General features: G+C 42.3%; 2 protein-coding genes across 4 annotated transcripts in view; one reads left to right on the top strand and one right to left on the bottom strand.

The window, feature by feature from the left end:
* The window catches only part of LOC142107749 (interferon-inducible GTPase 5-like), a 54,975-nt gene that overhangs the window by 30,136 nt on the left and 12,700 nt on the right, over positions 1 to 12,139 (top strand). Inside the window, exon 1 of one of the 3 annotated variants that reach the window (XM_075191346.1) lies at positions 11,587 to 11,615. The exons of 1 other annotated variant lie outside the window; for it this stretch is intronic. Coding sequence is in view for 1 of the 2 variants with exons in the window: in XM_075191343.1 (XP_075047444.1) it covers positions 12,058 to 12,106 (49 nt within the window). In the remaining variant the exon portion in view is untranslated. Of the gene's footprint in view, positions 1 to 11,586; positions 11,616 to 11,834; positions 12,107 to 12,139 lie in introns of those variants that run through there. One more of the 3 variants, XM_075191343.1, reaches the window with a different exon arrangement.
* Positions 6,842 to 8,248, bottom strand: LOC142108011 (interferon-inducible GTPase 5-like). Its single transcript, XM_075191704.1, has one exon. It carries the CDS (start codon positions 8,233 to 8,235, stop codon positions 7,033 to 7,035), a length of 1,203 nt encoding a protein of 400 aa, XP_075047805.1. The 5' UTR covers positions 8,236 to 8,248; the 3' UTR covers positions 6,842 to 7,032.

Here is a 12,139-nt window from a genome sequence, read left to right as displayed (position 1 = left end):
GAAAGCTCTGGAATGAGGTTCTGACATGCTTGAATAATGTGACAGTTTGGTACACATATATATATCACCCAAGATTCTGAAATATATTCCTGAATACTACACCATCTGGGTGCCCTATCCCTCTCTTCTCATTTTTAGATTATTTCCAGAGACACCATCTGGCCTTTTGGCAGTGTTAAAAAAGGTGTATGAACTTTTAATTTATTCGAAACATTGAGTTATGCGCCATTTTGTATCATCTTAATTGTTATATATATATATATATATATTATAGATAGCCTTTTCAGTGCTTTGATATGCCTGGATTCAAATCTGTGAGACTGTGTGTTGTGCCCTCTGTATCATTTGTGTTATGTACAAGAGGTCTCCTCTGGTGTCCCCTGGTGGACAAAGTTACTATCCACACCCTTGAAAGCTTTGGAGAAGACTCTGGTTTGGACATTGTGTTTCGGAGATGTAAGAAAATACACACTCACCACTCACGCGACAAACAGTCTGCAATACTCCTCAGAGTGCAGGAGTCAGGGATATATGTATATATATATATATATATATATATATATAATCTGCAGGATATATATATTTATTATAGTAACATAAATGTTGTTAGAATCAAGAAAAACTCTCATAAAATACATCAAACAACTTTCTTAGAAGTATAATTCACCTTAATTTGTATTTTGTGAAACTTGAATGCTATGTTGTGAGAAAGTTCTGCATCACATACGGTTGTAACATCTCTCTAGCCCTTATTGGTTCTGTCATTCCAGGAGCTAAAAGTGTGTAGGGGGATAAGGAAAGAAGCAACTGCAGAGGGTGCAAGGTGTGATTTAATTTGGATGGAAATGTCTTGGTCTTGGGTGCTGCTGGTATATTTATGAGACGGAAGGTTAGGGCTTGGTGCGAATGCTTCTATTGAGGTGTAAAAAACAAAGATAGTATGCATTTTACATACATAAACAATGGCAGCATGACACAAGTGGCAATCTGACAGTAATCCAATATTCTTAGTTAGATTATATGGCCTGATTCATTAATGGAAGCACAGCAAAGAAAATGAGTACATTTGCACCTGGACTAAACATGTTACAATGCAAAGGGTGCAAATTAATTTATTTCTTTGCAAATAAGTAAAATACTAGATCTTTCTTCACGTAAATCCCTGTCACTGTGTGTAGTGTTGAGGAGCACAGTTTAGGCAGTGTGCCTCCTTCTCGGCTCTCGCTAGCTCCTGGTGTAGATGTAGGTGACCAGCAGGGCTGCCAAGAAGAATTCAGGGCCCGGGTACAACAAATTCATGGGGCCCCCCTCATAGTGAAGTAAGCCCCAAAATTTTTTTGCGCCGCCTTACGGCGGCGCAAAAAAGATTAGGTATATGGTCATGCATTTGGGGGCGTGGCAAACGTGCCATTGGGGCGTGGCTAACATAAAAACCACTAGGCTCTCAATTCGCCGGAGCGTCACATATGTTTAAGCACTCCTGACTTTCAGGACATCTACCACCACAGGGTAGTATACAAACAATGCAGTGTGTACACAAACAGTTCAGTCTTGGCCTACACCTTACATTGGACACAACATTCACCAAAAATTGGTATTGTCCCTACTAGAATCACAACATTTCACACACTGTGCTGCTCTCTCCTACCTGTTCTTCTCCACTTTCTCCACCTGTGGCTGCTGCTTTCTTTAGTTGTGGCTTGTCCGGATCCAGAAATGTTGAAGGACCTATTTTGAAAAAAAAATGGCTACATTTAGAAAATTACAGCCAGCCCCAGCGTTAAATCAATAGCACCCACGATTAATAATTAGGCCTTCCTCCAGCTCCAATATTACAATAATGTGCCCCTTCATCATCGCCATGCCTTATGATCACACTGTGCCCTCCATGCTGTTTTTGCCCCCTTCATCTGGCTCCCCTTCATCAGACTATACTATGCTGCTCCCCCCCTTTTTCAATCCCACTGTGCCATGCCTCCCCCCCCCCCTTTGTAACCCCACTGTGTCATGCTGCCCACCATTTTTTAACCCCACTGTGCCATGCTGACCCCTGTTTATTAACCCCACTGTGCCATACTGCCCCGTTTTTTAACCCATCTGTGCCCCTCTCATTTTTTCACCCCCTCTGTCATGCTGCTTTCCCATTTTTTAACCCCTCTGTGCTCCCCCCTCAATTTTTAACCCCTCTGACATGCTGCTTTCCCATTTTTTAACCCATCTGTGCCCCTCTCATTTTTTAACCCCTCTGACATGCTGCTTTCCCGTTTTTTAACCCCTCTGTGCTCCCCCCTCAATTTTTAACCCCTCTGACATGCTGCTTTCCCATTTTTTAACCCCTCTGTGCCCCCACTCATTTTTTAACCCCTCTGACATGCTGCTTTCCCATTTTTTAACCCCTCTGTGCTCCCCCTCATTTTTTAACCCCTCTGACATGCTGCTTCCCCGTTTTTAACCCCTTTGACATGCTGCTTTCCCGTTTTTTAACCCCTCTGTGCTCCCCCTAATTTTTTAACCCCTCTGACATGCTGCTTCCCCGTTTTTTAACCCCTCTGTGCCCCCCCTTATTTTTTAACCCCTCTGTCATGCTGCCCCCCCGTTTTTTAACCCCTTTGTGCCCCCTCATTTTTTAACCCCTCTGTCATGCTGCCCCCCCGTTTTTTAACCCCTTTGTGCTCCCCCTCATTTTTTAACCCCTCTGTCATGCTGCCCCCCCCCCCGTTTTTTAACCCCTCTGTGCCCCCCTCGTTTTCCTCCCTTCACTTACCTTTTCTCCTCTCTTGGTCTTCTCTGCTGCTCTGTGCTCCATTGTTCCAGACTGACTGAATGCTGGGCATGACATGATGACATCACACCCAGCATTCAGACAGTCTGAATAGAGCACAGAGCAGCAGAGAGGAGGGATGCCGGCTCCGCGATCAGGTGAGTATGTTTTTTTTTTTTTTTAAACTAGCCTGCTCCCCCCACCAACGACCGAGCCCCCCCCCCCCCCCCGCCAAAAAAAAAAAAAAAAAAAAAAGGAAAGGAAAAAAAACGTTTTAAAAAAAAATTAAAACATTAAAAAAAATCAGCAGCGCAAGGGCCCGGGCCGGGCCCCCTGACATGCCGGGCCCGGGTAATTAGTACCCGCTCCCCCCCCCTCTCGGCGGCCCTGGTGACCAGGGTGTCCCCACACATGGAGAGTCTCTGTGAAGATGTTGGGAAACAGGTAATGTAACTTGGTGGTGCAGTGCAATCAGGGGGTAATTGTATCAATGCCCGGATTCTTCAACTCCGGCGAGATTGGCGTCTTCAGCGCTTAAATTTAAAGCGGCCCTGCCTTGTAAAGGGAAACTTCCCTTTACAAGGCAGCGCTGCTTTAAATTTAAGCGCTGAAGACTCTGATCTCGCCGGAGTTGAAGAATCCGGGCATTGATACATTTACCCCCAGATGTCTCAATAATTATGATGCCAGACCATCTCTATATTGCAAAATAAAATCTTTATTTACATTCCTTCTCTCCAGCACATTCTTAAACTGTTGCATTGATAAAGTATGTACATGTCATATATACATCTCCTGTCTCCTCCTGCACAGTTCTTAACAACTATATGGACAGAATATTAATGGTCAGTCACATATAAAATGGTGGCTTTTTAGTTTACACTCCTCTCTCAGAACAGTGTTCAATCACCCCCCTCCTCTGTGGGGGTATTATCTCACACCCCACCTCTGGGAGTGTTATCTCTCATCAATCCTCTGCAAATGGAAATATCTCTTACCCCTCCTCTGCAGGGGTGATACCTCTCACTCCTCCTCTGCAGAGGGTATCATCTCTCACTCCTCCTCTGCAGAGGGTATCATCTCTCACTCCTCCTCTGCAGAGGGTATCATCTCTCACTCCTCCTCTGCAGAGGGTATCATCTCTCACTCCTCCTCTCCAGAGGGTATCATCTCTCACTCCTCCTCTGCAGAGGGTATCATCTCTCACTCCTCCTCTGCAGAGGGTATCATCTCTCACTCCTCCTCTGCAGAGGGTATCATCTCTCACTCCTCCTCTGCAGAGGGTATCATCTCTCACTCCTCCTCTGCAGAGGGTATCATCTCTCACTCCTCCTCTGCAGAGGGTATCATCTCTCACTCCTCCTCTGCAGAGGGTACCATCTCTCACACCTCCTCTGCGGGTGTATTATCTCACACCCCTCCTCTGCGGGGATGCCACAAGCCAGGGTTGGTGGCAATATAGCAGGCAACCCCTCAGTGTGGTGTCCCCTTACAATAATGACAAGCCGCTCAGGCTGGTCAATACTCTAAGCACCAGCATGACCAAACTGTTAATGCCTGGGCTTGCTGGGACCTGTAGTGCACAAAGGCAAAATGGTATGTTTGTTATAAAATAATTTTTAAATTACCTCAAAGCCACCACCCCAGTGGTGTGGGTAGAGCCCAAGTGCTTTCGGGGGCAGGGGTTGCTTTTTTTTTTCCCCGGACCCCATGTCCCTGGGTAATCCAGCCCCAGACCAGCCTGGGGCTGGTTGCCATGATGCTGCGGGTAACCCTGCTATAGTGACACCAGCCCAGGCTGGCAAAGCCTAGTGCTGGTTTTGTAATATCGGGGGGACCCCACGCTAGTTGTCCCCCTGATTTTGAGAGTACCAGTCTAGGCTAGCAACATTAGGGTTACTCTGTTTGGGGGAGGGGGGGGGGGCTGACGGAATGGACCTAAACATGATTGTTATTGCCCAGCCCAGCAGTCAACCAAAGTATAGGACTGAATGGTCAGCTATTGTTCTTAATCAGGACCAGGTGTGATGTTTTATTCTGGGCAAGTCACTTCCTATAAAGGCACTAAGGACAGGAAGCTAAGAGCAGCTAGAGTGCCTATGGCCTCACAAATGACTAGAACGGGTTACAACAGGGAGTGAATGGCTATCACCAAGGGATTAAATTAGTATTTCATATGTGGAAGATGAGCATGTAAATGGCACTATTCAAGCATGCAGTGATTACTCCTATTTTAAAAAAACAAAATTCCGACCCAAACTCTCTCACAAATTACTGCCCCATCTCCCAGCTCCTGTGCCCCTCCAAGCTTCTCGATAGAATTGCATACACTCGCCTCACACACTTTCTTACAGCAAACAACCTGTTGGATCCTCTTCAGTCAGGCTTTCACTCTCAACACTCCACAGAGACTGCACTGACCAAGGTTGCCAATGACTTGATCACAGCAAAAAGTAAAAACCATTACGCTCTTCTAATTCTCCTGGATCTCTCTGCTGCATTTGACACTGTTGACCACATTTCCCTCATACAAATGCTAAAATCCCTAGGTCTTGAAGGCACTGTCCTATCCTGGTTCTCATCCTACCTATCTAATCACTCTTTGTGTTCATTTCTCTGGATCCAGCTCTGCTCCGCTTCCTTTATCAGTTGGAGTACCACAAGGCTCAGTCCTAGGTCCTCTGCTATTCTCGATCTACACCACTTCTCTTGGAAAACTAATAAGCTCCTTTGGATTTCAGTATCATCTCTATGCGGATGATACAAATTTATCTATCCTCTCCTCTCTCACCATCTGTGTTGTCTCGCATTAGTAACCGTCTTTCTGCCATTTCATCTTGGATGTCTTCTCGCCAACTCAAACTCAATCTTTCAAAAACTGAATTAATAATATTCCCACCCAAAAACAGAAGCTTCCTGCCTGACATTTCTATTTCTGTTGATTACATGACCATAAATTCCACCCCGCAAGCTCGCTGCCTAGGTGTGATCCTTGACTCACAACTATCATTTATTTCCCACATAAACTCCATATCTAAATCATGTTACATACATTTATAGAACATTTCCAGAATACGCACATATCACACAAGACACCGTAAAAACCTTAAATCATGCACTCATCATCTCCCACATCATCTATTGCAATTCCCTCCTTACTGGTCTTCCCAAAGTCAGACTTGAACCCCTACAATCTATTCTGCACGCAGCACCTAGATTGATTTTCCTTGCAAACCATTCTTCCTCTGCTGTGCCACTCTGACAGTGTCTACATTGGTTGCCTGTATTTCAATGAATCCAATATAAAATTCTTCTACTAGCATACAAGGCTGTCAACAATATTGCACCAACCTACATTTCCTCAATTGTCTCAATATCTCCCTACTCGACACCTCGTTCTGCGTCTCTCTTCGACTCTCATCACATCCTCCCATTCTCGGTTACAGGACTTTTTTCGGGCTGCATACACTTTGTTGAATTCCCTCCCTCGCACAGTAAGACTTTCCTCTAGTCTTCAAACCTTCAAGCGTTCACTGAAAACCCACCTCTTCAGACAAGCTTATGATATTACTCAACCACCATCTTAATTTCCCTAGATTACCCTATTACCACACTCTACACAGCTAACACAAGACAACAACCCTCTGACCAACATTGGTACCCACACAGCCCACTCAGTACTTTAACCTTTGCATTCTAGCTGGTCCAGTGTGCAATATGTATACAGGATGTTTCGAATAGATACCAGGGGGTAAATGTATCATACTCCGGTTTCTTCAAGTGGCCGGAAATCGGCGAGATGACAGCTAAAATTTAAAGCGGCGCTGCCTTGTAAAGGCAAGTTTCCCTTTACAAGGCAGCGCTGCTTTAAATTTTAGCTGTCATCTCGCCGATTTCCGACCACTTGAAGAAACCGGACTATGATACATTTACCCCCAGATGTTTTTAAAAAAAAAAAAAAAAAAAAAAGAAGCCAGCAGGCGGGTACTAATTACCCGGGCACCTTCATAAATGTGGCCAAGTTCTTGGATACAGTCATTTACTATGAAAAAGACAAAAATGCACAATAGAAGAAATGCTTTACAATGATTTATTTGCAAATATATTTGGTGAAAGAGATATAAGTTTTCACTTTGCAAGGTATATTAACATTAGCTAGAGAAATAGCAATAAGGGTTTTTTACGTACTACACAACATTCCCAACTGAAAAATGCAAGTGTGACAAGTGAAATAGGAAACAAATCATTACACAGAGGTATTTTTACCACTGCTAAACAGCCAGTTCTAAAGCCTTTCTGAGAACTCTCACTGCATCCTCTGCAATCTCTTTCAGAAAATTCTGTAACATCTTGTAGGTGATACCAAAAGAGATGGCACCAGCGGCAAAAGTACCAACTATCGGAATTGTGCTTAGTGCATATTCAGTGAACATAAGTGCTCCTGCTGCACCTCTGGCTAGAAGTGTCTTAAGAACCTCTTTGTTTAGCTCTTGTAAAACTAAAGGGGATTTGATTACAGATTTTAACTCTCCATAATCCATACCAAGTTTATTGGCTAAGGTACGGAGAGAATCTGGATCCAGACCAAAAGTCTTTCGGTATTCATTCATAGCTGTCACTAAGATGGTGATATCACACATGACTGATAGACCAGGAATAGGGACTGCAGCTACTGCACATGAGAGAGTGGCCAGTTTCCAGATCTGACTCTGCAGTGCATCTTTTTTCTTCATCAGTATCGGCATAGAAATGGTGGGCAGAGAGAGCAGAAAAACATGCCTCTTATTGCTTGAAAGTTCTTTTTCTAGAGTTTCTTGCATGAGATTGAAGTCATACTTGTCCAGTTCCAGGCAAGACAACAGAAACACACGTGGCTCTTTGATTCCTAACTCACAAAGATTTTGGACGCAGTTATCCCGAATCTCTTTCAATATACTCTCTTCATTGTAGGTCTTTTTTTTACGTTTTTGGCTGGCATACAAGTCGGCGTCAATTTTTGATCTCACAAAGTAGAACTTCTTCCCCATTGCTTGAATTTCCTTTGCCAATTCTGCATTATTGAGCCTGAAGCGTTCCGATGCCATGATAATGAAAAAGTCATATTGACGGAAGTTGACTTTTTCAAGATACTCTTTTGGCTGGAAGTTAGCAGTACCCACCCCTGGTAGATCCCAAAATGTCACCTTTTTATAATTTGGATGAGTATAAGGAGTTGGCTTCGCAGTACACTCCACAACTCCTGTTTTAGCAGCGCCTTCATCATCATCATCTAGACCACGGATGGCATTGATGAAAGTTGACTTTCCAGCTCCTGTCTCACCTGTTACTGCAATAGTCAGGTGGGTATTGTCTATATCATCTAATGATTTACGAATCGCTTCAGTGGCTTTGCACAGGTCACCTTGTTCTAGACTAGTTTTCATTTCTTGCAGATCGTTATCAGCGATGATGTCAAATTTGTCAGTGGAAGTCATTTTCTCAGCTGCATTTATTTTTCTTATGGAGAGAGATGAAAATATTAATTAGTAAGGCTGTTCAAATAAGTTTGTAAGATTTCACAATCTGTTTCAGCTGAGCCAAAATCAGAAATACAATGTAATGTGTCCAGCAATTGTGGTCACTGAAAGTCTGTCTTCCCATTGAAGTTTATGTAAGCTATATGTTCCATACATTATAATATATCTATATCTCTCAAGATGTATATTATATTACCACCAAAAACATGTGAATAGTATACTATCCACCTCTATCAGATTGTACGTGTATTCAGCAGTGGCTATTGTCATAGTGAGATAGGGCATAGGTATGTCCGGGTGGGTACTTGTTCTATGGTCTCAGCTAGAGGAACTGCATAGTGAAGCAGTTTTTACCAAGGCTGTTATGTACCAATGCTACAACACCTGGCACGTTAGGCTGGTGTAATGTATAGCATTTCTCATCCGAATGTCAGGGAGATGGGGCATCACACAATCCCATTCCGGGACAACATTTATTCACAATCTATCGCGGTGTACACACACAATATTTTTAGTATATAGGAAGAAGGGAGCATACATAGAGAAACATTGTATTGTTTAGATTTCAAAATCTTCTTAAGAAAAAAAACCCTGAAATATACTGTATTCATAAGTACTGGTTCCCTGTGTTGTGGAAGATCCAAGTTTCAAAATAAAAAGAATTGCTAAACAAGGACACAGGCGCCTTACAACGGTCATCCACCAATGAATCATTAAAACAACCGCCACATTTTATGAATAAATAAACCTCACACTTAAGGAATCGTTCTTCAGGTTGTGAATCTGACGGACAGCTGTGGAAATAAAGACTATTGCAGTTAGAATTCTGGTAATACAAATACATAAATTAGGAAATGGGTGCAAAAAAAAAATATTAGTGTTTGGATGTCTCAGCGAAGGTAAAATATTTAATTTTGATTTTTTTAACAACTATAAAAGCACAAGTTTGCAAAATTCTAATACATGGTTTTCAATGGTCATTTATGACTTATATCCAGTGTCATCATGCTTGTACACACAGACGTCTTACTTTTGAACTGGGGATTGCTTTGAGATTTAACATTTGTATTTAGCAAACTGGACTGAATCAGCGGACAATCATGATGAGTCGTCTCTTTGTGAATTTAGGATACTTGAATAACATTCTTTGATGACTATTGTGGCTGTAATTTTAGTTGAAATGTGAGTTGTTGCATTTTTAATATAATCAAAACGTACGCGTTGTCTACAAACTTATTTAGTATATTTACTAACCTCGGGACCCACTAACCGCCCGAATTTAAATTGTTGCCTGTTTTATGAATAATTATCTGTTGTGATAAAAATGTTTTTTCATACAACATGTCTTCTAATTATTGGACACAGAAGCTGGATCAGTATGTGTTTTGAATCTCTTCATGGGTTAATTAAGCAATCTTACAAACATTTAATATACTTAGAGGCATATGCTTTAGAACCGAATACACTTTGGGCTAGATTTACCAAGCTGCGGGTTTGAAAAAGTGGCGATGTTGCCTATAGCAACCAATCAGATTCTAGCTTTCATTTATTTAGTACTTTCTACAAAATGACAGCTAGAATCTGATTGGTTGCTATAGGCAACATCCCCACTTTTTCAAACCCGCAGCTTAGTAAATCTAGCCCTTTGTGTGGTAGTTCTCTTAATTTGAGAGGACAATATGATAACAGTTCACAAGCTGGCTTGCAATCTTTTTTTTTTTTTTTTTTTTTTTTTAAATTGCATACATACATTTTTGGAAATGTGTTAAGTAAATATTTACCATGGAGATATTAAAATATATTTAATGTTATGAAGTAAGCAACTATGTGTGCAACAGTTTTACAGAGGGTGCCATTTACCATGTGAAAAAAATGCAAAGGTGTAGTGCAAAATATTCTTTAGTCTACATGTGCCTTGATTTCTGATAGTGCTGAAGTTTTCTCAATTCTTTGCACCAAAGGGCAGAATGTAAGCTGGCATCTTGGGCATTTAGATACACTTCTGCAAAATGAAACTTAATTGTAGTACACCTCTTTTGTGAATCTTATATGACCTTGACAAATTTTTTAGTTTTGCACCTTATCTTTGATTTTGGTCAAGTCCCCATGTTTTCCAATACTACTACTTTGGTGAGGATATACAACACTCGCCTATAGCTTAGACCTTGGTTACGCCCTTCTGGCGCTGCTCAAGTTGATACCTGGATTAGAAGCAGAAACTCCTTAAATCAACAGCTGTCTTACAGCCTATGTATATAATCTCTCCTGCTCCAGGAAGACCAGGGCAGTGCCGGATGCGAGTTCCCAGCTATTGTATATCTGCATTGTGGGGTCCCTAGTAGGTGGTAGATTGACCCATAGCAACATTTATTATTGAGAAGGGAAAAATAATTACTGAAAGTTCAGAAAGATGTAGGAAATATTTAGAGATAATCAGAGTTTTTCAGCATTTTTTTTTCCACAAGTTTGGTTTAATGCCCCTTTAAGATGACTAGAAAACAATTCTGTAATGCATAAAAGTTTTGTTTAAGGATGAGGAGGAGAGGAGATCCCTCTGCAAATTTGGTAGCAGGTCCATGGGCTGCCAACATGAGGACCAAAGTACATCATGACAGAGAGAATATGAGTGAAGTGGGACAGATTTGAGGGGGCAATTACATCAGAGCGTGTCTGCATATAGAGAGGGGAAGGAGTCCAAGTCCAGACAGCCACAAGAAGGGGAAGAAGTCCCCATAATAATAAAGAGCCCCTGAGAGAAAAAAAAAAAAAAAAGGGGTCCACAACAAAGCAGGAGGGTCACTGCCAAAGCATGAGCGAGCCAATTAATAGAGGCAGCCTGGAGGATCTGCCATATAGAGGCATATTCAATTGGCCACGTTACTGTCAAAAGTAACGCAGCTTGTGCACTATTAATGCTATTACGGTAATACTGCGCATAATTACCATTATTACGGTACCTTTAATGCCGGCTTTCTGCTCGCAGCTCAGGGAGCTGAGAGCTGAAATCCAGGTTAGAATTACCGTAATGACGGTAATACTTTTTACACTGCGTTACTTTTGCGAGTAACGTGGCTAATTGAATATGCCCCATAGAGTCCCCATGTCTAGGGAGGGGAGAGCATGTAAGAGACCCTATGGGGAGGGTTGCTGCAGTATGTAATGTGACACAGAGGGGCAGAGAGGGAATTCTAGCACAAGAGGTGATGAGGCTGCAAGAAGATACTAGTGAGAGTGTCAGATTTACAAAGCAAGGCTGAGAGTGCACTGGGTGGAGAGGGGGTCAAATTCCATTAAGTGGGAGGATCCCAGAAAGTGCAGAGAGCGCACAGCAGCGGAGGGTGAGTAACTGATTACTTGGGGGAAAGAAATTTGACTTGTGTTGAAAGAAATAGAACAGAATATGTGAGAGCTGCACTAAGACAAGGGAAGTGTTTATAAGTAGATTGAGCAGATGTCCCAGATGTGGAAAATGGTTAACAGTGTTACAGGGGTTAAAGCATGCCTGCAGACAGAGCAGGGAGAGACTGACATACAAGTGGATGTGTGAAACCACAATACCCAGGATGACGTGGTATGTAAGCGGTTCTGTACACTAATGCAGTTATATTACGTGCGGAAGCGGGTGCATTTGCTAAAATGTAAACTCTGCAACAGAATAGTGTGATTACATCCACAGTCTAAGTTTTGCACAGGAGGAGTAAGAAGAAATGTGAACAGTCCTAACAACATCCTGAGACATGTGTAAGCTTTGTGCAGGAGGAGTATGTGGAAACGTGCGTGATGCAACCATATTGCTTTCCGACTAAGATATGTGCTGGAAGAAGCAGACGTAGGTATTTCTTTTAGTGTTATCTGCAACTCA

Source organism: Mixophyes fleayi, chromosome 11 (genome assembly GCF_038048845.1).
Source record: "Mixophyes fleayi isolate aMixFle1 chromosome 11, aMixFle1.hap1, whole genome shotgun sequence".
Lineage (NCBI taxonomy): Eukaryota > Metazoa > Chordata > Amphibia > Anura > Limnodynastidae > Mixophyes > Mixophyes fleayi.
The sequence above is the reverse complement of the archived record's forward strand: the minus strand, read 5'-3'. Positions and strand labels throughout refer to the sequence as shown.

Coding starts and splice junctions, on each gene's coding strand:
- LOC142108011 (XM_075191704.1), bottom strand. CDS start 8,235: ATGACTTCCACTGACAAATTTGACATCATCGCTGATAACGATCTGCAA.